Source organism: Mastigoproctus giganteus, chromosome 2 (assembly GCF_048544385.1).
Source record: "Mastigoproctus giganteus isolate SK-2022 chromosome 2, ASM4854438v1, whole genome shotgun sequence".
NCBI lineage: Eukaryota > Metazoa > Arthropoda > Arachnida > Uropygi > Thelyphonidae > Mastigoproctus > Mastigoproctus giganteus.
In genome coordinates, this window is record NC_143576.1 from 50,637,753 (window position 1) to 50,665,238 (window position 27,486).

Below are 27,486 nucleotides of genomic sequence, written 5' to 3' on the forward strand. Positions count from 1 at the left end.
TGTTAACCAGTGGACACTGGTCTTTGCTGACAAATGTCATTTAGCATTAAGAGAGGTGTATGATGCAAGAATGCAAGCTTATACAGCATCAGCCAAAAAGAAAAAAAAAAAAAACCCTTCCCATTTCACCCATCCATTTGCTCCAAATGTTAGTCTACTTCTGCTTTGAATTTATTTAAGCTGTCAACTTCTACAATGAGAGACGGAAGTTTGTTCCAACAATCAACCACCTGCTGACTAAAGGCAAATTTCCACACATCTATTCTACAACTGTCTTTCATCAATTTGTATTTGTGTCCCCTCAGACGACTAATCTGGGCAAGAGGAAGAATCCCATCAGTACTGAGCTTGCTCAAACCATCCAAGGCCTTGTACACCTAAATCAGATCATCTTGCAGGAGCCTAGTCTCCACACACTGTAATTTGTCAGCAAAGACCAGTGTCCACCGGACTTTGCTGACATAGTTAAACTTCAGTTGCCACCTCTCAGCCCAACTGCTGAACTTTTATAGATCCTGTGCAGTAGTGTACTGACATTAGTGTCTTTAACAACACTGACAACCGTCATATCATCTGCAAACTTAGATATTAAGCCTGATATACCTTCATAAATATCATTAATAAATACTGAAAACAACGATGGATCCAATGCTGAACCCGGGGGGTACTATTAACATTAGTTCACAAAGAGCAGTGTCCATCAGTTACATCTTTCCCACTCAACCCCCCCTTTTTCGATAGCAGCAACTTACCCTAAATGCACACCGCTCCAATTTGTATAGCCGTCTTCCATGAGCAATAGTATCAAAAGCCTTTCTAAGATCCAAGTATATGATATTAAAATTATTCTTTGTATCCAGTTTCTTTATGACCACATCATGGCATCCAATAAAATTGGTCAGACAAGACTTCCCCTTAACAAACCCATGCTGTGTCCAAGCTGTAACTGAAGCCTTGTGTAGATGATTCTTCTTTAGCCAGTGCCTCCATTAATTTAGCTGGAACAGAAGTTAAGCTAAGTCTATAATTACTTGTCACTCTGATCCTTTTTTGTGAATTTGGGCCACATTTGCACATCTCTAGTCCATAGGTACCTATCTCCTCCGGGTACAAGAAAGCTCTTATGATTATGGCTAAGGGTTTATTTACTTCCTTTGCTGCCTCCTTTAATATAACTGGATAGATCTCATTCACCCCAGTTGCCTTTCTTATGTTTATTTTCAACAATTTCTGCTCCACTATGCTCTCGGTTATTAGAAAATCATTTAGCTCACTGCCAGAATTTAGTACACCTCTGGCATTCCCCTCCCTGAATATCTGCTCATGTGTAAATATTGATGCAAAATACTCATTCAGCTTGTTAGTACCTGAGCAGGATCATCAACAGTAGAACCATCGATATATGAAGTGGACCAATCTGATTCCTCCCATTTCTTATAGAGTGCACAGAAGTAAAGAACTCTTTGCATCCTTTGCCAAGGATGTCTCGTAATTTGCCTGCCTGCCCTCTTTTGACTTCATTACAGACCAGCTTATATCTACCATAGGCTTCTGTGTCACCTGTTAATTTTTATGTATCCCATGTAGTTTTCTTTTTTGCAACGTATCTCATTAGTTCATCTGACATCCATTTAGGCCTCAACCTTGAACAGTATTTCTTAGTTGGTATGAAAAGCTTCATGTAGCTTCCAAGCTTAATTCTTTGAATGCTTCCCATTTAGAATTTGCTTTTGGTAACATCATCAGTTGGACCCTCTGTGTAGAATTAAAAAAATCTACAAGACCATTGTAGCCCTCCTTTCCGAAAGCTAAAACCTTTACCCCTGATGGTAGGTTACATCCTTAAGTAAATCCCAAATAAGTACACTGTGATCACTGCCACCTAGTGCTTCCTTTATCCAAAAATCCTTAATGCATGACTGGTCTCTGCTGATAATCAGATAAAGTGTGTTACTCCCTCTGGTTGCCTCTCTAACATGCTGTTGTCGAAAACAATAGTGTAGTAGCTGCTAAGATTAATTCTTTGAATGATTCCCATTAGTGGAGTCCCTCAGTATTTGGTTTTGCCCGTGTTGTTTTCAGCATTGCTCAGTGATATTTATGATGGTGTATCAGGCTTAACATCCAAGTTTGCAGACAATATGAAGGTTGGCAGGATTGTTAATGACAGTACGCTGCTGAAACGGGATCTACAGAAGTTGGGTAGATGTGCTGAGAGGTGGAAATTAAGCTTAACATTGATAAATGCAAAGTATTGCCTATGGGTATCAGCAGTGCTTTTTTTGTGAAAAAATAGGTGCTGGTACTCATTCTTTGCTATCAGGAAAAACTAAAAATAAAAAGGATATGTAAAGTACTCTAAAAAATTTTTTTTTCTGATGTTGTTACTTTAGTAGTAATATTTTTGGAATAAGAACAACAAATTTAGTATAATTAGTATAATTAACACAAGTTATTAAGCATAAATTTATTATTCAAGTATATAAAAAAATAAGTAAAATAAGTAAACAAATCGGTCAACTACTGAGTGCCATGCACTCGGGATGAAGGGACTGTAGTCACGTTAGTGTAGTATCTCAAATAGAGAGCTTTATGGTAACTGAAAAAAAAGTTTCTAGAACCCCAGCTTGGCCTAAAACTGAGGAACTAACAAAAACGTCTATTTGAGTCTTTCTGGTTGTTGTGAATGACAAGGGTGGGAGAAGCAATTAAAATCTTGGGGAGAAACAAATGGCAGGTGAGGGCCGTGCAAGATTCCGTGTAGGCACCTCCCCACCACTGCCGGCTCAACACTGGCTCTCCGAGTATATCCTTGCCAGGACAACTCCAGCTTTGAAAATTGTTAAAAAAATACTTCTCATTGCAAAATTTATAACTGACATTTATAGAATTATTAACTAACTATTTAGCAACCTTTTTGTCACTAAAAGGAGAGTTGCTTAGTTCAAAGATGCGAACTATCGAACTACTTAGTACTAACTTAGTACAAAGAACTATCGAAATGCAATAAAAAAATATTTTTTTTTAATTTAACACAAAATATATATGATAGATTTCAATCAGAATAGTTTTCCCTTGATAAACAAAATTTTGTTAACAACGATCAATATGGCGATCATTATGTTGGCTTACACGATGTACAAAAAACCATGCAGAATTTCAAGTCAATAGGTTGTGTGGTACCAAAAATACAATGCTGTGACAGACAGACAGATAGACAACCAAGTGACATTATAAAGGTCCTTCGTTAGACTTCGGACCCTAAAAATAATAAGTAAAAATAAATAAAATAAGTAAACATAATTTCATAATAAACTTTTTGTAGAATATTCCAAATTTTTATTAAGTTCTCATCCAACACCCTGTGCCGACTTCTTTTCTTCCTGTTGCTGAATGACGTTTCCGAAGCAACCACGAATCGGCGTATTTTACTGGATCAAAGCGGGTCAGCGGCGGGCCTACAGTTTTAAGAAACAGTAGTGAAGAAACTGTTTTTGTCATCAACGAAGCTCTTGTTGGGCTGGCGATCAGATTCATTTGTGAAAATCTTCGTTCACATTCACTCGATGAAACTGGTATCGTACCCAGCGCATCCATCAAATGCTTCAATTCTTCCGAAACCATAATTTCAATTATTCCCGAAATGGATGAATTGTATCTCTTTCATTTAACTGTAACCTAATTGACAATTTTCTAACTTCATTTTCACCAAATGGCGACAATTCATGTTTAGAAGGTTTAATACCTTCGTTGTCCTTGTTTTCCTTCTCTAGTCATTGGTATTGTCACTAGTTCTTAAATTTGAATTTTTTCTTTTTTTTTTTTTTAAACTGTCCGAAATGTCAGTGTCATTCAGATATTCAGATACTGTGACCATGTAAACCAGAGATAGGGAGAATTTCCGGAAAAATGTGGATATCGCACTTCTGCGAAACAACAGATGATTATTTGTCGGGATAAAAGAAAATCACGCTCTCCTAATTCTGGGAGGGGGCACTTACAGTTGATTCACATCGGGGTCCAACCTACAGCCTGCCCGGAAAGTGAACTAAAACAGCATTTTAAATTTTGCTAATTATCAAAAAATTTTCTCATTAAATGTTTTGTTCAGTAAATGTGTATTGTACTTAATAAACCCTTCGAATATTTTCAATTTTACTTTTACAAGTTAAAATCAATGCAAGAAGGCATTATAGGTTTAAAAGTATAAATAATCTATATAATATTGGTGTGAATACACCATAGGTCACTCTTAAAGGCAATAAACTACATTTATAGTGTAAAAGGGCATCATTTCATCTGTATCTCATATTGTGCTCTCCCTTCACGAGTTTCCAAGTATTGCACTACCTCGAATAAGTAATGCTTCACTAAAAGAGAAGGCTATTGTTACTTATTCTCAGTGGGCACCACCACCCAGATGGCACCATTTCAAGGCTTTGGGTGGTGGTGGTGTCCACTGAGAATAAGTAACAATAGTCTTCTCTTTTAGTGAAGTGTTACTTATTCGAGGTAGTGCAATACATGGCAACTTGTTGTGAAGGAGGAGCACAATATGAGATACAGATAAAACGATGCCTTTTTACACTACAAATGTAGTTTATTGCCTTTAAGATGATCTATAGTGTATTCACATCAATATTATATAAATTGTACTTTTAAATGCAACGAGATATGGAAAATATAACACACTAAAGAAATCTAACTTTGAATTTTTTTTGAATATGGCCCCTGTACAGCAAAAGTTTGGACATCACTACAGTAGAAGGTGGACCAGAGCCCATTGGGAATATACCTTATTCTGTTCACTGTTGGCCAGTGCGACTTAATATGTGGGACAGTTCCCACATATGAAGTTGGATAGGTTTTACCCCGTACCACTAAGTTGTAGAATGGTAATCCCTTCAGCTCTCTTAATTAGTGCAGCAGCAGTAATTGCCTAAATTACCAGAAGATCAGAAATGTGAACAGTACGTACTGAGTTAATTCTCTCCTAATCTGTTCGCTATATGAAAATTTTTTTCGCTCAATGAAAAGTATTTTAAATGTAACTTCCAAGGGGAATTCAAAATAATTCGCTGTAAAAGGACTTCGTTAAACAGAGGTCAGACTGAGTAATTTAGAATTATAAAAATGGTTATACAGTTTTATATAGAAAATATCTTAACAATAGACAGTGAAAAATGTAAATTTAGTTAAATAATTTTAAGCTTATTTGAATAGTAGGTAAACATGTGAAAAAAATTTACAGAATATTACAAATTTCTTAGTGCACTGCATCCAAATGTCATGCATCGCTGTTAATAAAGGTGCTGGTACGTCATACCGTTGCGTACCATCCCAAAAAAGCACTGGGTATCAGTAACCTCAGAGAAACAACTGAGTGGTACTCAGGGTTGTGGAAAATGAAAAAGTCCTGGTGGTAATTGTGCAATATGAAGTTTTCTGAGTGTTGTAGACAGCTGTCAGACCATATGCTAGGAGGGATATGGAGGGGATATCCCCTTGTATAAGGCAAAGGTCAGGCCACACCTTGAGTACTGCATACATGCCTGGAGGTCTCATTTTAGGATGGATGTAGAGCTGCTGGAACGAGTATAGAGGACAGCGAAATTGGTGATGGGAGCAAAGAGTTGCTCTTACCAAGACAGGCTCAAGTTCTGCAAATTGCAGTTTCTGGAGACTAGGCACTTGCAAAGTGATCTGAGTGAGGTGTATATGGCCTTGATTGGTTTGAGGAAACTCACTGCTCATGGGATTCCTCCTATTGCTCAGATTACCCACATGATAGGGTATAAAATTCAAATTAAGGAAAGACAGATGTGCAGAAATATTCCTTTAGCCAGCGACTGCTTGATTGCTGAATCAACATTCATTGTTGTTGTGGAAGTTGATAGCTTAAATAAATTCAAGGAAGAAGTGGACAGATGTTTAGATAGAATAGATGGGCTAACTGGGGAAATTTTTTTTTTTAACTCCTTCAAATCATATCTCATATCATAATATAAAACAAACTGGAAAACTGTAAAGTTGTATTGTATTATGAAGCTTTATAAATTTCTATTTAGTTTATATTACTTTTCTTTTTAGTGCTAGAAAAACTAGTTTTTCTATTTTATTCTATTTATTCTGTTATACCTCTAGATGCCTTCAAGTGTACCCAAGCATTACCTAACACATATTATTCACACTCCTATAATCTGGAATTGAATTTTACTTTTTTTACATTCATGCTGGTTTTGACTGTGGTTATCACTCTACGGTTTACCTGATATTCAGTTTAACAAGATTTAAATTTTTATAAACTTTAAACTGTACAATAGATTTTTTTTATTTGCTTTTTTATTTTATTTTATGTTTTATTTATACATCTGTATGTATTTATTTTATTATTATTTTTTAAACAGAAAAGGAACTAAATGAATTGATTGTGGAACTATTAGAAGCAGCTGAACAAGAGCATGATGCTGAAGATGATGAAGAAATGACTAATTTTGCTAATAATAGGTAGGAAAAAAATTTAATATGTATAATCTGGCTTAAACGTATTGCTCATAAAAGGTCTTTGAAAAATATTTAATTTAAAAGTTTTTGAAAGTTGAAATATTTAGAAAATTTGAGATTTGGAAGCAATATGGCCGGGTTTGGATATTAATCACCCTTCCTATCTTCAGATCACCAGCAGACTTTGATAGCTTACATTGAAGAGCTTTATTAGTAAGATTTTTGAAAATTAGTAATAGGACGGAAACTCACCCATTTCTTTCTGAAGGACCACTTGTTAAGTCCACTGTGAAGACTGACCATTTATTCAGCGAGGAGAATGCCAGAGGTGTAGTCAACTCTGGCAGTAAGCTAGAGAATCTTGTAATAACTGAGAGTAAAGTGGAGGAGAAATTGTTGAAGATAAAGACAAGAAAAGCACCTGGGGTGGATGGGATCTATCCAGTTATATTAAAGGAGGCAGCAAAGGAAGTAAGCAAACCCTTAGCCATAATTATGAGAGCTTCCTTGGACTCAGGGGAGGTACCCATTGACTGGAGATGTTCAAATGTGACCCCAATTCACAAAGGAGGATCAAAGGCTGACACAAGTAATTATAGACGTGTGAGTTTAACTTCTGTTCCAGGAAAATTAATGGAGGCACTGGTTAAAGAAGCACTGCAGGATCATCTAGACAAGACTTCAGTTATAGCTCAGACACAGCATGGTTTTGTTAAGGGGAAATTTTGCCTGACCAATTTGATTGGATACTATGATGCAGTCACAAAAGCACTAGATGCAGGGAATAACTTTGATATTATATACTTGGATCTTAGAAAGGCTTTTGATACTGTTGCACATGGAAGACTGCTGCACAAATTGGAGCAGTGTGGCATTGGAGGCAAATTGCTGCTATGGATAAAGGGGTGGTTGAGGGAGAGAAGACAGAGAGTGGTAATCAATGGACACTGCTCATCGTGGATTAATATTATTAGTGGAGTCCCTAAGGGTTCAGTGTTGGGTCCATTATTGTTTTCTGTATTTATAAATGATATTGATGATGGTATATGTCTGCAAACTTAATGTTCAAGTTTGCAGACGATACAAAGGTTGGCAGGGTTGTCAAGGACACTACTGACACTATGCTGCTGCAACAGGATCTGGAAAGGTTAAGCAGATGGGTTGAGAGGTGGCAAATGAAGTTTAACAGTGACAAATGTAAAGTACTACAAATGGGAAACAGCAACCCCAGAGCAATGTATCAACTCTGTTGCACTACACTGACAGTGGTAGAAAATGAAAGGGACCTGGGTGTAGTTGTGCAGGCAGATATCAAGTTTTCTGACAGTGCAGACGGGCTGCAGGAGTAGCTCATGGTGTATTGTCGATGATATATAGGAATTTTTCTAGCAGGGATAAGGAGGTGATTATTCCCTTGTATAAGGCAATGGTCAGGCCACACCTAGAGTCCTGTATACAGGTCTGGAGGCCTCATTTCAAGAAGGATGTAGAGCTGCTGGAACGAGTACAGAGAAGGGCAACAAGATTAGTGAATGGAACAAAGGGGTGCTCTTATGAAGAAAGGCTCAAGTTTTGCAAATTACAGTGTCTGGAGACTAGGCACCAGCGAGGTGATCTGATAGAAGTGTATAAAGCCTTGAATGGTTTGAGCATGCTCAATGCTGATGGGACTCTTCCTCTTGCTCAGAATAATCACCTGAGAAGGCATAACTAGAAATTGAGGAAAGACAGATGTAGGATAGACATGCGGAAATTTGCCTTTACCCAGCAGGTGGTTGGTTGGTGGAACAGACTTCCATCCCTTGTCGTGGAACTTGATAGCCTAAATAAGTTTAAGGCTCAGCTGGACAGGTATTTCAAACGAACAGAGGGGTGAAGTGGAAGTGGTGTTTTTTTTTTTTTTTTTTTTGCTGATGCTGCATAAGCTTGCTTTCTTGCATCAAATGCCTCTATTAACGCTAATTTACGGCAGCCCTCTTTCTTCTGTCCTTTAGCCAACCTGCAATTCAGGAAATCTCACACTATCATTTTGTCTGATGTGTGTCAGAGTTCAAATGGTGCATATTCACCATGGAATATGAATGCACATGGAGGAGTCTATAGTATAGTGACCAGCTGCTTTTGGTGATATCTGGTTGTAACGTGTTTAGAATTGGAAAACCTGAACATTTTCTTAAAAAAAAAAAAAAAAAACGGTGCAGTGGGTATTTTGTTTTTAATATTAAACTAGGGGGGGGGGGCTTCACCCCATGCTCGCTTTACTGGCCCATCCTGCACATTATTTTCTATGTAAAATGTAGAGGTATATGGAGTAAGTCAAATCTTTTCTATGTAAAAGACACGGCTGTCGAAATGCACTGATTTAAATCTAAATCTAATGAAGAAATGACATATGTAATTATTTACCTGTGCATTTGTAGTCTGCGGTATTCTCAAGGTTGAATAAATATCACGGTAAAATTCCAGAACGGTGTTCACCCTCCAACATGGCAACAAGCAAAACAGTGGGAGAGCAGTGATTGGCAAATCCCACTGCTTTCCCCGCCCACTGTCCTCCTGGGTTGATATGCCTAAGGTGTTTTTCCCCACATTTGCTGCTGTTTTTAAATCGGGAACTAGTTTTCCCTTTTTTTTTTCTTTTTAATGAAAACCCCAAACACGAGAGGTACTAGAATCTATAGTACTTATTACTGGAGGATGTTGAGAAGACGAAAGAAGATATTTGTTGACATTGGACTTGAACTTCTGTAGACTGTAATTTTAAGGAAATACATATGAAGGAAGGTCATTCCGGAAAACGGCAGTTGAATGAATAAACGACGAAGATGAAAAGTTGGTTCTGTGAGTTTGAAGTTGGACAGTAACTGAATGTTGGCTGGTGGCAGCACGTGTTCTGGCTGTTTTGAAAGAGAGAGGGAGAATTATAGAAATCAATTCAGAAGAACAGTGCCCGTGGAAGTGTCTGTAGAAAAGGCCTGCAGCAGAAACAGTAAGTTTATGAGAAAGTGGATTTTGAATGGAATCTAGAAGTCTGAGGTTTGGAGGCACCGACCCAAATGTGGGAACAATATTCCATGGTAGGGCGAATTTGCAATTTGTACAGAGTGAACAGCTGTTTGGAAGAAAAGAAAAGGTGACAGCGAAAGAGAAAACCAAGTTTTTTTGATGCAGATGAAGCAATATTTGTACTATGTTTGTGCCAAGAGAGATTTGAAGTCAGGGTAATTCCCAAAAGAGAAATATTGTCTTGCCTGGAAATCGGAGTGTCACCAAAGATAAGCATAGGAGCAGAAGAATTCTTTTTGCTAGATATAACACAGGACTGAGTTTTAGAAGGATTGAAATCAACTAAGTTGTCTTTTCCCCACTGGAGATCGGCATTTAAGGAATTGGTTGGTTATTTGAGAAGCTGAAGCTGATTGAACAGGGCAAGGTTTCTCAAAATGGAAAGCAGAATGCAATGTGCTATCATCGGCAAAACTATGGATAAGATTTCCATTCAATGGAAAAAGGTCATTAATATACAAGAGGAAAAGAGTGAGGGAAGAACTGAACCTCGGGGGACACCAGCATTAGTGAAGAAGTTAAAAGACAGAGAGCCATCTACCATCACCCTCAGTGAGCGATCAGAGAGGAAACTGGTTAACCAATTACAAAAAACAGCTGGGAAACGATAAGATGGAAGCTTGTTTAGAAGACCTTTAAGCCAAACACGATCGGAAGCATTTGAGATGTCAAGAGCAACTGTTGGTGTTTCATCGAACTTTTCCATTGAATTTGTCCATAAATGGGTAACATAAGCCAGAATATCACTAGTGGATCGAAACTGACAAAATCCATACTGGCGATCGTTGATCAGACAGAAGGTTTCTAGGTAGTTTAAGAGTTGGCGTTTGATTGATTTCTCCATTACTTTAGAAAGAGTAAAAGTAATTGCAATGGGACAATAATTGGAAGGGAGGGATATGTCACCCTTTTTAGGAACTGGCTGCATAGGAGAAAATTTCCAAGCAGAAGGAAAAACACCCTTTGAATAATAAAGTTAAAAAAGGCGGCAAAGAATAGGAGTAAGATCAGGAGCACAGGTTTTGAGAACAATTGGAGAAATACCATCATGACCTGGAGCTTTATTAGCATCAAGATTCATCAAAATTCTTCTGACATCCTTTTGATGGAAGACCACAGGAGGCATTGAGTTATTGGTTATTAGTTATTAGTGTTGTCTCTGATGAACTTCGCTAATAACATTAGTCCACGATGAGCAGTGTCCTTTGATTACCACTCTGTCTTCTCCCACTCAACCATTCCTTTATCCAAAGCAGCAATTTGCCTCAAATGCAGCACTTCCAGTTTGTGCAGCAGTCTTCCATGTGCAAGAGTATCAAAAGCCTTTCTAAGATCCAAATATATGATATGAAAGTTATTCCCTGCATCCAGTTCCTTTGTGACCACATCATAGTATCCAATGAGGTTGGTCAGGCAAGACTTTCCCTTAACAAAACCATGCTGTGTCCAAGCTATAACTGAAGTATTGTCTAGACGATCCTCCTTTGTGAATTGGGGTCACATTTTCACATCTCCAGTCTATGGGTACATCCCCTGAGTCCAAAGAAGCTCTCTTAATTATGGCTAAGGTTTGCTTACTTCCTTTGCTGCCTCCTTTAATATAACTGGAAAAATCCCCCCCCCCCCCCGGGTGCCTTTTTTATGTTTTTCTTCAGCAATTTCTCTTCCACTTTACTCTCAATTATTACAAAATTATCCAGCTCACTGCCAGAGTTGAACTCACCTCTGGCATTCCCCTCCCTGAATAACTCCTCATGGGTGAATGTTGATGCGAAATACTCACTGAGTTTGTGAACAACCTGAGCAGGATCATCAACAGTTGAACCATCAATATCCAGTGGACCAATCTGATTCATCCCTTTCCTTCTAGAGTTTACATAGGTAAAGAACTCTTCATTGTTTTTCTTTGCATCATTTGCCAAGGATTTCTCATAATCTGCCTTGGCCTGCCTAATCTCCTTTGCGACTTGGTTACAGACCAGCTTATATCTATTATAGGGATCCATTAATTTATATGTATCCTATGCATTTTTCATCTCTGCCACATGTCTCATTAGTTCATCTAACATCTCTTTACGCCAAACCTTGAACAATATTTCTTAGTTGATATGTAAAGCCTAGTAGCTTCCAAGATAATTTCTTTGAATGCATCCCATTTTGAATTTGCTGTCGGTAACATGATCAGTTGGTCCCACCGTATAGAATTTAAATACTGTCTCAGACCACCGTAGTCACCTTTACAAAAGCAAAACCCCCTTTCTTTTACCCCTAGTGGTAGTTATCTTTTTGAGTAAATCCTACTTCAGCACACTGATCACTGCCACCTAGTAGTTCCTTTATTTTCAGATTCTTAATGCATGAAGATTGTGACTTGGTTACAGACCAGCTTATCACTACTGATAATCAGATCAAGGGTATTACTACCTCTAGTTGCCTCTCGAACATGCTGATGTAGGAAACAATCATCCAATAAATCCACAAAAGCCTTGCTAGCGTGTGAGTAACCAACCTACAAATTCCAGTCAGTATCTGTGAAATTAAAATTCTCCATTATAAGACTCTCTGATTTACTGGCCCACTCTATTTCCCTGTACAGTTCCTTATTATATTCATCAGAGTCATTAGGCCTATAACACAATCCTTCTCTCAATTTTGATCTCCTAATGTCACACCAAACTGCCCATTCCAGCGATGTCGACTGGCTTCACTTCTTTGGATTTTATGTGATTCTTATCTAATAGTATAACCCCTCCTCCCTTCCTATCATGTCTATCCTTCATGTACACATTGTACTTGCCAAATTCCAGTTCTGCATTCCTTATATCTGTGTGATACTGCATCGCTGATATGCCAACAATATCGGCCTTTGATGTTTTGACCAATACCTCAAATTCATCAAATTTATTTACCAAACTCCTAGTGTTGGTGTACATGAAGTATACATCCACCTGTTCCTATTCTTAGCTACCCTAACACAACCCATGTGTTTACTTGCACTGCAATGACTTCCAGCAGTCTCTGAAATACCCTGCATCTTGTTTTCCAGGCTGCTGCTCATTCCAATAGAAGCAGTGCAAGAATCACTTTAACCTCTGCCAGTGGTTACTGCTAATCTATTAGTCCTTGTATCCCTCCCCCCCAAGCTAGCAGTTTTCTGACCCCCCCTAACACTGCCTCCTAGCATCAGAAATGTTCTTGCACCTTTTCTATTTAAGTGTATCCCATCCCTGTAGAAGCAGTCTCTCCTGTTAACAAGTACAGACCAAGCTGAAAAAAATTCTGCCCCTTGAGCCTTGCACAATCTTTCTAAGGCCGAATTGATTGACAAGGCTCTCATCATTAGCATTAGTAGAGGCATATGATGCAAGAAAGCAAGCTTATTCAGCATCAGCCAAAAAAAAAAAACACAATCACTACTCCCATTTCACCCCTCCGTTCGTTCGAAATACCTGTCCAGCTGAGCCTTAAATTTGTTTAGGCTATCAACTTCAACAAGTGATGGAAGTCTATTCCACAAACCAACTTCCCGCTGGCTAAAGGCAAATTACCGCACATCTATCCGACATCCGTCCTTCCTCAATTTGAATTTATGCCCTCTCAGGTGATTATTCTGAGCAAGAGGAAGAATCCCATTGACATTGAGCATGCTCAAGCCATTCAAAGCCTTATACACCTCTATCAGATCATCACCTTGCCGATGCCTAGTCTCCAGACTCTGTAATTTACAAAACTTAAGCCTTTCTTCGTAAGAGCAACCCTTTGTTCCATTCACTAATCTTGTTGCCCTTCTCCGTACTCGTTCCAGCAGCTCTACATCCTTCTTGAAATGAGGCCTAGAGACCTGTATACAGTACTCAAGGTGTGGCCTGACCAATGCCTTATACAAGGGAATAATCACATCCCTATCCCGGCTAGAAAAATTCCTGTATATCATTGACAAGACACCATGAGCTACTCTTGCAGCTCGTCTGCACTGCTCAGAGAACTTCATATCTGCCTGCACAATTTAGAGAATGCATTAGAGAATGAAAAGGACCCCCAGGTCCTTTTCATTCTCTACCACTGTCAGCGTAGTACCACACAATTGATACCTTGATCTGGGGTTACTGTTTCCCATATGTAGTACTTTACATTTGTCAATGTTAAACTTCATTTACCACCTCTCAGCCCATCTGCTCAACCTTTCCAGATCCTGTTGCAGCAGCATAGCGTCAGTAGTGTCCTTAACAACTCTGCCAACCTTTGTGTTGTCTGTAAACTTGGACATTAAGCTTGATTTACCATCATCAATATCATTTATAAATACAGAAAACAACAATGGACCCAACACTGAACCCTGAGGAACTCCACTAATAACATTAGTCCAGGTTGAGCAGTGTCTATTGATTACCACTCTCTGTCTTCTGCCGCTCAACCATCCCTTTATCCATAACAGCAATTTGCCTCCAATGCCACACTGCTCCAATTTGTGCTGCAGTCTTCCATGCGCAATAGTATCAAAAGCCTTTCTAAGATCCAAGTACATAATATCACAGTTATTCCCTGCATCCAGTTCTTTTGTGACTGCATCATAGTATCCAATCAAATTGGTCAGGCAAAACTTCCCCTTAACAAAACCATGATGTGTCCGAGCTACAACTGAAGTCTTGTCTAAATGATCCTGCAGTGCTTCTTTAACCAGTGCCTCCATTAATTTTCCTAGAACCGAAGTTAAACTAACAAGTCTATAATTACTTGTGTCAGCCTTTGATCCTCCTTTGTGAATTGGGTTACATTTGCACTTCTCCAGTCTATGGGTACCTCCCCTGAGTCCAAAGGAGCTCTCATAATTATGGCTAGGGGTTTGCTTACTTCCTTTGCTGCCTCCTTTAATATAACAGGGTAGATCGCATCCACCATGGGTGCCTTTTTTATGTTTATCCTCTACAATTTCTCCTCCACTTTCCTCTCAGTTATTAGAAAATTATCTAGCTCACTGTCAATGTTTACTTCACCTATGACATTCCCCTTCCTGAATAACTCCTCATGTCTGCATGTAGATGCAAAATACTCGTTTAGATTGTTAGCCACCTGGGCAGGATCCTCAACTGTTGAACCATCAACATCCAGTGGACCAATCTGATTCATCTCTTTCCTTCTTGAGTTTAAATGGGTAAAGGACTCTTTTCTGTTTTTCTTTGCATCCTTTGCCAAGGATTTCTCATAATTGAATGCTTCCCATTTTGAGTTTGTTGTCGGTAACATCATCAGTTGGGCCCACTGTATAGAATTTAAATACTGTCTAAGACCATCATAGTCGCCTTTACGAAAGCAAAATCCCTTCCCTTTACCTCTGATGGTAGTTACCTCCTTGAGTAAATCCCACTTCAGCACACTGTGATCACTGCCACCTAGTGGTTCCTTTATCTGCAGATTCTTAATGCATGAAGAATCACTGCTGATAATCAGATCAAGAGTATTACTCCCTCTAGTTGCCTCCTGAACATGCTGGTTTAGAAAACAATCATCCAATAAATCCCCAAAATCCTTGCTAGTGTGTGAGTGACCAATCCACAAATTCCAGTCAATGTCTGGGAAATTAAAATCCCCCATTATAAGACTCTCTGACTTACTGGCCCATTCTATTTCCCTGTACATTATGTTATTATGCTCATCAGAGTCATTAGGTCTATAGCACACTCCTACTTTCAATTTTGATTTACCTATGCTTATGTCACACCAAACTGACTCGACACTGCCCTGTCGATCGATGTCGACTGGCTTCACTTCCTTGGATTTTGTGTGTTTTTTATCTAATAGCATAACCCCTCCTTCCTTCCTATTCTGTCTATCCTTTCTGTAGACGTTGTACTCCCCAAATTCCAGTGCTGCATTCCTTATATCTGTGTGACACCACGTTTCTGATATCCCAACAATATCTGTCTTTGATGTTTTGAGCAATACCTCAATTTCATCAAATTTATTTACTAAACTCCTAGCATTGGTGTACACGCAAGTATCCATGCACCTGTTTCTATTCTTAGCTACCCTAATGCAACCCATGTGTTTACTTGTACCACAATGACTTCCAGCAGTCTCTGAAATATCCTGCAACTTGTTTTTCAGGCTTCTGCTCATTCCAATAGAAGCAGTCCAAGAATCTCTTTCACCTCTGCCAGTGGCTACTGTTAGTCTATTCGTCTTTGTCTCCCCCCAAGCTAGCAGTTTTCCGACCCACCTAACACTGCCTCGATAGCATCAGCAAATATTCTTGCACCCTTTCTATTTAAGTGTATCCCATCCCTGTAGAAGCAATCTCTCCTGTTAACAAGTACAGTGCAGGCTGAAAAAAATTCTACCCCTTGAGCCTTGCACAATCTTTCAATGCCGAATTGATCAACAAGGCTCTCATCATATACTCCCTCCTATCATGTCTGGGCTGAATTGCAGACACTTTCAAATTCAACCCTATTTCATGGTTTTTTTTTCAACAGTGACCTGTACTTGTTAAGTAATTCTGCCGGTCTCCTACTCTTAATATCGTTAATACCAACGTGTACAACAATATCACCCTTTGTGCCCTTAAAAGATGATATCTGCTCTATAACGTCGTCAACCTTTGTCCCTGGTAGACATACACTGGTCCTGTTCCACCTATCCATTTTACATAGCATGTTCCCCGTTTCCCTGACAATAGAGTCACCAACAACTACTAGTTCCTGTGGGACCAGTGCATTTTGCCTTGGGGGTTGCCGCTGTGTTGTGTGATGATCAAGTGCAAGCTCTGGCGTTGATATGGGCAGATGAGAGCTTGATGGGCCCGTCAATATAGATCCTTCGAGGGCATACACCCCGTCCTTCAAGCTCTCATATAGGTCCATAACAACGCTGAGTTTTTGCCTCATTTTCTCAAACTTCTTACATCATGTGCACACAAAGACATCCTCCTTGGCAATATCATGTCCCATACCTGATTGCTCCACAAACATCAAGCAAGCTGTGCATTTTAAAAGGCTGTGACTCAGAGGGCAACTGCCCCTTCAGTTCTCCCATGAGCCACAAAACTCTATTTAGCTTGAGGCTTTTGCTTTGCTGCTCTGGTCTGAGTCATTATTCCGATTCAATTTCAATAAAATTTCAATTTTAGTACAAAATTATAACCCTAAACTTGTATCCCAAGCCAGCATTTCCAGGGCAAGTTGATTTGATTTTATTCTTTTTTGTATTAACATAATTGGATATCACATTTATCACTATGACTGTTGTTTATGTATCCTTTGCCCAGTTTACCCTTCACTTTGTTATCATTAGTTATGTTATGTTCGTAAAATCTAAGTCGTTATATGTATTTAATTAAAAGTACAGTTTAATTGACAATGAAGTTCAACAAGATTAATAAATTACTGATTAATTGATAATATTATATACTGTACTATACTAAGCTAACGCTATCTAGTTCGTGATATAATGTATCGTATAACAATGGCGGCAAGTTACAAACAGTAAATCTACGGTCATATAAATATTAATTAACTTCCAAAATTTCGCTGTCTCATTTCAGAATAAATCATGGATCTTGCCTAGGTCTATAAGTTACTTACAGAAAATAATTTAATATAGCAATTGGTCAATTGGTCAATTTGTACTGAAATTTTGTAATTTCAGTACAAAATTATAACCCGTAGAAAATTCGCCTGTACAAGGCTACTCTTGTCCCCCAGTACAGAATTTTGCTAGCTGGGAAAAGGAGGTGATTGTCCCTCTGTATAAGGCATTTGTTAGGCCACACCTTGCGTACTGTGCACAGGTCTGGAGGCCTCATTTTAAGAAGGTTGTTGATTTGTTTGACTGTGTACAGAGAAGGGCAACACAATTGGTGAGCAGAATGAAGGGATCCTCTTACCAAGAGAGGCTTAAGTTCTGCAAATTGCAGCGGCTGGAGGCTAGGCACCTCCGAGGTGATCTGTTTGAGGTGTATAAGTCCTTGAATGGGTTGAGCACACTGAATTCTGATTGGTTTCTTCCTCTTGTTCAGATTACGAACCTAATGGAGCATAAATTCAAATTGAGGAAAGACAGCTGTAGATGTGCGACAATTTGCCTTTAGCCGGCAGGTGGTTAATTGCTGGAACAAACTTCCATGTGTCTTTGTTGAACTTGATAGGTTAAGTAAATTTAAAGAGGAACTGGACAAACATTTAGAGGCAATGGTTGTTTGAATTTTTTTTTTTTATATGATGGTACATATGCTCATATGCTTGCTTTCTTGCATCACATGCCACTATTCATCATCATCAGCCATTTTCAATCCACTGCAGGATGAAGGCGTCTCCAGCAACTTTCCAGTTCCTTCTGTTTTGAGCACTGGCCATCCATTTACTACCCAAAAACTCATGAATTTCATCTTTCCATCTCCGACTTTGTCTTCCAGATTTTCTTCTAGCTCCTCTTGGATACCATTCTGTTATTTTCTTAGTCCATCCGTCATCATGTCTTCGAGCTATGTGTCCTGCCCAAGACCATTTTAGTTCTTTAGTTTTGATAAGAATGTCCTTTACTTGAGTTTGCTGCTTAATCCATGTTTTTCTTTTCATATCTAACAGTCTGATTCCCTATATAATCCGTTCCATTCTTCGCTGTGTAGTTCTCAGCTTCTCTTCCATTCTTTTGGTGAGTGCCCAAGTTTCACTTCCATGAGTCATGGTGGGGAGTATACATTGATTCATTATTTTATGTTTCAAACAAACTGGGATATTGCTCTTCAGTATGTGACTATATTTCCTGAATGCTATCCATCCAAAATTTATTCTTCTCTTGACTTCCAGCCATTTATCATTATTACAGCTAATAACTTGTCCCAGATAAGTATATGACTCCACCTTTTCAATTACTGCTCTTTCAATCATTATTTCCCTTTCCATGGCATACTTGTTCATCATTACTTTTGTTTTAGCCATATTCATCTTTAGTCCAAAATCCGTACTAACTGTGCATAACTGATTAAGATTTTCCTCTAATTCTTTGGGATCGTGGCTTATAACCACAATGTCATCTGCAAATCCTAAATGGTTTAGGTACTCTCCGTTCACATTGACTCCTTTCTGCAACCAGTCTAATCTTCTGAAAGCTTCCTCAAGGGCAGCAGTAAACAGCTTCGGAGATATTGTGTCTCCTTGTCGAACTCCTTTCTCAATTTTAAATTTCCACTGTCTTTGTCTAGTCTAAAGGATGTAGCACTCTCGTATATTTTCTTCAAAATCATAATATATGGGGTATCTATGCCTTGGCTTTCCAGTGCCCGAAATATTGCCTTATGCTGTATGGAGTCAAATGCCTTTTCAAAATCCAAAAATGCCAGGCATAATGGTGTTTTATATTCATTTGCTTTCTCCATTAGCTGTGATATTACATGAAGGTGATCCATAGTTGAGAATCCTGTCCTAAAGCCAGCTTGCTCTTTCGGTCGATTCTCATCAAGTATTCTTTCTAATCTGTTAGTAATGACCCTTGTGAACAACTTGTAGATATGGGATAACAAGCTAATTGGTGTATAATTTACAATTTCTGATTTATCTCCTTTCTTATGCAGCAAAACTATGATTTCATTATTCCACTGCTTAGGCATCACACCTTTTTTAATGCATTTTGTGAAGAGCCTTGCCAGTTTTTGTGTTATGTCTCTTCCTCCCAATTTTAACAGCTCTACAGTAACTTCATCTTCCCCCGGGGCTTTCCGATTCTTCATTTTCTTCAATGCATGTTCTACCTCATCAGGAAGAATATCGGGTATGTCGTATGTGTTGCTACTTTGCAATCCATCTGCTGGTATCATTCCCTCACTCCTTGTATAATTCTCTATAGTAGTCTTAGTCTCTATAGTACTCTATAGTAGTATAAGTACACCATCGCTATTCTTCAGTTTCAGTATCATTTGTCTTTCTGTATTACTGCTCATGGCTGCTGATTTAAATCCTTTGTTGCCATTATTACTATCCCCCAAAATTCTTCATAAGGAATGCACTTTTTTTCATATCAACACAATACTCACAAAGGATGTCAATTATGAAATCAACAATGGAAGTAGAAATTTCATTTGGTAATGATTTTTTTTATTTTTTATCTGAATTCCTTTTTTTTTTTTTTTTTTTTCAGAAATAATGAACAACTAAAGGGAATATCTTTTCCCTATCACGATTGTCGCATCTTTAGATACTCTGAAACTCAGTGCCTTTTTCAGGTCTGCGAATAAATCTTGTCTACGAAATACCTCAATAACATTTTTAATAAGTGCTGCAGTTATAATTTGTGCACATGGATTATTACCAGCTATTTCTGTTCCACAAAATATTTCTTTAAATAGTACATCGTTGCGTCTTCTGGTCTAAAAGGTTGGTTGTGTTTATCGATATGATAGGCTCTTGTCATCCCATTTGCTGCAGTAAGACCGTCCTTGATTGGATTTTTCACTTGAATGTACTGCATGATATTTTTCTAAAAAAAAAGCCAGCATTTCCAAGCCAAGTTGATTTGATTTTATTCTTTTTTGTAACATATCAGATTTCCCACTATGACTGTTGTTTATGTATCCTTTGCCCAGTTTACCCTTCACTTCGTTATCAAGTCTTTCCTCTCTTGATCAAATTTCACTGGTTTGAATATTCTTCATTATTCTTCACAAAAGCAATGTAAAGTATGTTTCATTGGTTGATCCACAAAAGGTTTTTCTTCCATCTTTACACATCAAGCTTGGACTGATTAAGAATTTCACTAAGGCACTGGATAAAGAAAGCAGAGGATTCACATATTTACTGAAAATGTTTCCAAATTTATCTCATGCAAAGCTGAAGGAAGGAATTTTCATAGGTCCTCAAATAAGAAAGCTCCCAAAAGATGTAGAATTTCAAAGAAACCTGATTGATGTTGAACTGGCTGCATGGAGATCTTTCAAGGCTGTGGTACACTGATTACTCAGAAATAGAAAAGAAGTGAACTAGGAGCAACTGGTGACATACTTGCAGAAATGTTACAAGAACATGGGGTCCTGAATGTCATTGAAAATGATTTCCTTCATTCCTATCTGGATTTCTTTCCTGAAAACTTACCAGATGTCAGTGATGAACGTGGAGAGCACTTCCACCAGGACGTATCTGCAATGGAAAAACGATACCAAGGTCACTGGGACTCTGCATTGATGGGAGATTTTGGTTCCTTAAACAGGAAAGCAATCTGGAGTAAAAGGAAATTGTTGAGTGAGAAACATGTCTAAGTAACATATGTTTTGTGTAATAATTACAACTGTGTATGCTAATATTGTATAAAACAAAAAAAAGGAATTTAAAAAAATGTGTATATCTTTTGATGTAGATGTGACAGAAGTAAAAAAAAAGTCAATATATTTTTATAATCAGGATGTTAATTTTGTTCAGAAGAACCAACTTTCGTGCCAGAGGCATGACGAAAAAAAAATTTTGTCGGGTAGTGTTATTAGAAGAGAAAGTGAAGTGAAATAGGTTCAGGTGTGAAGAAACCAAACAAACAATAAATTTAACAAAATAAATCCTAATCTACAAATATAGGAATCCAGAAATAGTAAATATCACAAAGAAGTTCTGTTTGCTCGACTGCAGAATGGCCAGACACATCTTACTCATTATAGTCTCTTAGCTAATGAAAGTTAATCTAATAATCAGAATGCACCTACCCCTTCAACAGATATTAGGTAACTGCAAATATAAAAGAACTGTTTGATGATTTCATTCTGAATCACATTTGATAAACAAATCTAACAAAACATAAGTTGCATTAAGAAATCTAGGAAAACACACCCTGGTCTTTGATGTCCTTGTGTCTGAAAACCCTTAAATCAACAACTGAGTGGTTGACAATATTTTGGCTATTTCAGTGTTGGATTTGAAAGCATCTATTAGTATCAATATGCTGCTTAACCAAAGCAATCCCTGCCACCACACTTTTCATAATTGTTTGTATTCAAATTCTGCACCTGTAATATCAAGTGATGTTTCTCTTACTTATAATGTTAACATTTTATTATTTACTAATTCTTCCCACGGAATTTACTATACACTTAATTTAGTTTATAAGCAAGTAATTGTGTATCTGTTTTTAGCAATGTTTCCACAGCCCATGTAGTTGCTAGTTCTGCTGACCCACTGTGGGAATTGCAGTTGATCCCTTCTAGCTCTTCAGCTGTGTATGCCATGAGAGTAGCAAGTTAAGAATCAATTTTACCTCTGCTTATGGCTGACATTAAACTTTCGCTGTGTGTCCCTCCCTTCTTCACCTCATTTCTGAAACCATAGAGATTTTCGAAAAGGTGCAAGAAAAGGGTGAAGTTTAGAAAAAGTCTTGTTGTTTCCACCATGTTGGCCATTTTTCATTCTCGAACGTTTCTCAGCGAAGAAGTAATCCATCTTGTTGCATAAGATGACTATCAGCATTATCCACCGTTTCTTCAAAAAAGGAAAGACCAATTATGCATGATTTTTTGGAGAGAGAGAGAGAGAGAGAGAGAGAGAGAGAGATGAGATGAGATGCCATGTTCATTAAACTCGTGACAGAAAGCTAATCTTGTCCTTTGATGCACGGTTGGTATGTTTGAGGAACGTACCAACTGTGTGGTACTACACTTAGGGTACTAGAAAATGGAAAGGACCTGGGAGAAATTGTACAGTCAGATATGAAGTTTTCTGAGCAATGCAGACGGGCTGCAAGAGCAGATCATGGGGTTTTGTCAATGATATGCAGAAATTTTGCTAGTGGGGAAAAGAAGGTGATTATCCCTTTGTATAAGGCAATGGTCAGGTCAAGCCTTGAGTACTGCATGCAGTTTTGGAGGCCTCATTTTAGGAAGGATGTAGATTTTCTTGAGCATGTAGAGAGAAGGGCAATAAGATTGTTGAGGAGAATGAAGGGATCCTCTTACCAAGAGAGGCTTAAATTCTGCAAATTGCAGTGGCTGGAGACTACGCACCTGCACGGTGATCTGATTGAGGTGTATAAGGCCTTGAATGGGTTGAGCACGCTGAATTCTGATGGGATTCTTCCACTGCTCAGATTATGAACCTAAGGGTGCATAAATTCATATTGAGGAAAGACAGTTGTAGAATAGATGTGCGGAAATTTGCCTTTAGCCAGCTTGTGGTTAATTGCTGGAACAAACTTCCATCTGTCGTTGTGGATGTTGATATAGCTTAAAGAAATTCAAGGAAGAACTGGAGAAACTTTTAGGGTGAATGATTGTGTGAATTTTTTTTTTGGCTGATGCTACATATTTATTTTATATTTTTTATGTAAACCCCAGACACGAGAGGTATTAGAACCTGTAGTACTTAGTACCGTGCTTGGTTGGAGGTTGAGAAGACGAAAGAAGATATTTGTTGACATTGGACTTGAACTTCTGTAAACTGTAATTTTCTGGAAATACATATGAAGGAAGGTTGTTCCAGAAAACGGCAGTTGAATGAATAAACGAGGAAGATGAAAAGTTGGTTCTGTGAGTTTGAAGTTGGACAGTAAATGGATGTTGGCTGGTGGCGGCACGTGTTCGGACTGTTTTGAAAGAGAGAGCGGGAATTATAGAAGCCAATTCAGAAGAAAGTGCCCATGGAAGTATCTGTAGAAGAGGCATGCAGCAGAAACAGTACATCTATGAGACAGCGAGTGGAGAGACTCTGTTAGAGATGAATCATTAATTAACCTAACTGCCCTCTTCTGAATGGAATCAAGAAGCCTGAGAGACGTTTTAGGGGCACCACCCCAGTTGTGGGAACAATATTCCATGGTAGGGCGGATTTGCGATTTATTCGAAGTGACCAGCTGTTTGGAAGAAAAGTAATGCCGAGAGCAAAAGAGAAAACCAAGTTTTTTAGATGCAGAGGGAGCAATATTTGTAATATGCGTGTGCCAAGAGAGATTCAAAGTCAGAGTAATCCCCAAAAGAGATATCATTTTGCCTAGAAATTGGAGTGTCACCAAATATAAGCATAAGGAGCAGAAGAATCCTTTTTTGCAAGATATAAGATAAGACTGAGTTTTAGAAGGGTTGAAATCAACTAAGTTGTCTTTGCCCCACTGGAGAATTACCTGAAGATCGGCATTTAAGGAATCGGTAGCAGATTTTCGAGAAGTTGAAGCTGATTGTGCAGAGCAAGGTTTCTCAAAATGAAAAGTAGAATGCAATGCAATGCAATGTTAATGGAAGGTCATTAATATACAAGAGGAAAAGCGTGGGGGAAAGAACTGAACCTTGGGGGACACCGGCATTGATGGAGAAGTTAGAAGACAGAGAGCCATTTACCATCACTCTCAATGAGCGATCAGAGAGAAAACTGGATAACCAATTACTAAAAACAGTTGGCAAACCATAAGATGGAAGCTTGTTTAGAAGACCTTTATGCCAAACACGATCAAAAGCCTTTGAGATGTCAAGAGCAACTACTTCTGTTTCACCGAACTTTCCATTGAATTAGTCCATAAATGGGTAACATAAGAGAATATCACTAGTGGATCGACACTGACAGAATCTATACAGGCGATCGTTGATCAGACGGAAGGTTTCTAGGTAGTTTAAGAGTTAGCGGTTAATTGATTTCTCCATTACTTTAGAAAGAGCTGAAGTAATTGCAATGGGATGATAATTGGATTGGAGGGATTTCTCACCCTTTTTAGGAACTGGCTGATTATGAGCAAATTTCCAAGCAGAAGGAAAAATACCTTTGGAATAAGAAAGTGAAAAAAAGGTGGCAAAGAATAGAAGTAAGTTCAGCAGCACAGGTTTTGAGAACAATTTGAGAAATACCATCAGGACCTGGAGCTTTCTTGGAAGTCCACAGGAGGCATTGAATGGAGCGTGTTGGGAATGGTTGGTGATGTTTTACCAACATCATTAATACGTGAGTTGGAAGAAGAAGGGGATGCCAGCAGGTCAACTTTATCCTTTGCTGAAGTGACAACAGAACCACCTGGTTTGGACAGAGGTGGGAGCAGAGATGGGCAAAAGTTGCGACTAATATCTTTGGCAAGAGATCAGAATGCTCGGCTACCATTAGGGCAAAAAAGCAAGTTTTATATTCTTAGCCTTTCAAACTCTAGTTTTGACTGATTAATATCTGCTTTATAATTGTTGCAAGCTTTGGTGTAGGCAGAAAATGAAACTGAAGAATTAGAAACAAGCCATTTACAATATGCAACATTCTTCTCTTGAACAGCCTTAGCACATTTATTGGAAAATGAAGGTTTAGATAAAGGACGAGATTTTAAAATGGAGTGTGGGATAAAGGATTCCATTCCTGCAAGAATAATTTCATTGACACGATCTGAGCAAATGTTGACATCAGAAGTTTTGAAACAATCATCCGACCAAGGAAAAGAAGAAAAGAAATCTCGCAAATCATCCCATTTTGCATTCCTGTATTGCCAAACAACACGAGATTGGGAATATCCATGAGATAAAGGCTCCGTTGGAGAAGAGACAATCACAAAGTTGTGATCTGAAGTGCCTAAAGGACCTCTCACTTCAACCGTGTACTTAGAAGGGTTGTTTGTGAGAAAAAGATCAAGCATGTTGGCCGTATGATTAGGATTGTCCGATATTCGTGTAGGTAAATGAACCATCTGTGCAAGGTCATTAGTAATTGCAAAAGCCTCAGCATCTCGAGCAGCTGGGTCGGTGTGACTAGAAAATGGAAGCCAGCTAGAGTTGTTAACATTAAAATCACCAAGGAAATTTACCTCGCTGTTAGGAAAGTTGGACTGAAGAAAGTCAAGTGTCAAAGAGCTCCATGTGATTAGGGGAGTTGGGAGAATGGTAGAGACAACAGATGAATTTGACACAATGAGGTAGAGAGAGAGATTTTAAGCCAGAGAAGATCAAAGAGAGGAAATTCCAAATTGCCAAGTCTCTGACAGGGAATATCGGAACAGACATATGCAGAAGTACCACCTTTGAGGTGAAAGGAATCATACAGCGAATAATTTGGGCATCTGAGATGAGAAGTTGTTGAATCAACCGAAAGCTGAGATTTTGTCAGAAAAAGTACATGGTGTTTGGCAGACTGCAAGTGGAAATGGACATCGTTGAGATTAGAATTGAGACCACATATTTGTGAAATGAATTAGGAAGTGTTTGGGAGGTTTAGGTCTTTTCGCAGATAAGCTTGCTCTATTAGTTTGACAATTCATGGTGTATTCAATAGTAAGAAAAAGTTGGTGGGACATGCTGCATGAAGTAATGAAATTTTTGGATATGGCGTACACATGGTAAGAATATACCCAGATCCTTGACATAACGTGGCCTTGATAATGCTCCCCGCTTACACACTAGTCGGACTCCCTCCAGTCACTATCTGGTAGAGTAGAGGTAGCAAGATTATACACTAGCTGATCCGGAAGCCTCCTAGAGAGTTACCAATAGGTTCGGTCCTGTGTGCTAACTAGCGGCCGGCCTGCGAACACCGTTTTATAGCTGTACCCTCGAAATGTAAGGAATATTGGATCTCACCACGATATTCATCATAACCTCAAAGGTCATCAATCATACTGCATGATTGATGACTTTTGATATGCTCATACACTTGCTTTCTTGCATCACATGCCTCTATTACTATTACTACTATTACTCTTACTTAAATCTTATAAGCTTACTTGTGCAATTCCACTCCAAAGATTTTGTGCTTTGGAATTTCTTTCAGAATAGCGAGTTCCCGAGATGCCCATTTTAGTAATTTTCATGTGTTTTTCTGAAAAGCTTCCTTGACAAATGCCACAGTCCCTTGTTTAATCCAGGATTTCCAATACGGCTTAGCATTAGTGGAATCAGTCTCTTAACTTTTTTATCCAGTGTGAAAGGAATTTCTCTTAATTTCTCCCTTTGTGTGTAATAAATTTTCTTCTATATGCTGATATGGACTGAGGCTGTGTGAGCCAGATGACATATTTTACATTCTTTTCTAGGCGCCTCCGTAGCCATGTGGGAAGGAACAGCAGTACGTAGCACACGCTTCTTGATTAGACCGGAATTCGAGCCCGTCACCACAAAATACGGAGGATGCAGAAAGTTCAGGGAATGACTACCTCATATCCCAGAGCAATATGGCCTTAGTTGCTAATGCTCCTAAAAAACAAACAAACAAACAAACAAATGAATATTCTTTTCTGTTGAAGCCATCTCTTGTTGGATAGACTTTTTGGGGAATAAAAAAAGCGTAAACTCAGTTTTTTTTTATTTTATTTTTTTTTCTCCTTTTCTTTTTTCATAAAAACTAGAATAATTTACCTTTCCTATATGCATTTTCCAGGTTGTTTTTATCTTGTATAGAACCTAAGTTATTGCAGTTTTAAAGTACACAAGAACTTTGTGGACACTGTGTTTATTATAGTGCGGTATTTCTCTAATAAATTTTTTTTCAGTTTGCTGTGGGTGCCAGACAAATCACTGAATTATCGGTATTTAGCCCACGTGGAATGCCTGCAGGTGTTAAGATAAATTGTTGGTATCTCATTTTGGCTGTAATAATTGCAGGGCAGCATTATAGGGATGGTCTCATGGTTGGTATAATTGCAAGCTTTTTTTTTTTTTTTTCTTGCATGATAAATAAATTAAGGTTGTTTATTTTTCGTCTTCTCTTGCATTTTGAATTAACTTTTATATTTTTCACTTTGGAATAATAAAGTAGAATTGCAAACTTTTACAAACATTGTCAGCTTGAAAACTTACTTCCCTCATGAGAAATATGATGTTTTATTCTATTAATAGTTTCTAGTGTTTTTTTTTTTTTTTTTCTTTTTTTCCCATCCAGCATTTCTCAATCTGGTGCAAGCTTTTCCGCTAAGACTGAGAATGGAAATCTTAGTTATTCAAGTAATATTTCACAGATGTCAGAAGAAGAGAGAGAACAGCTGAATGAACAAATGAGAATG

The 27,486-nt window shown here is 38.3% G+C and overlaps 1 protein-coding gene across 1 annotated transcript in view; it reads left to right on the plus strand.

Moving 5' to 3' along the window:
- The window catches only part of mute (gon-4 like protein muscle wasted), a 1,102,179-nt gene that overhangs the window by 331,617 nt on the left and 743,076 nt on the right, over nucleotides 1-27,486 (plus strand). Inside the window, exons 11-12 of the mRNA XM_090389940.1 lie at nucleotides 6,408-6,507; nucleotides 27,366-27,486. Coding sequence (XP_090246066.1) covers nucleotides 6,408-6,507; nucleotides 27,366-27,486 — 221 coding nt within the window. The remainder of the gene's footprint in view (nucleotides 1-6,407; nucleotides 6,508-27,365) is intronic.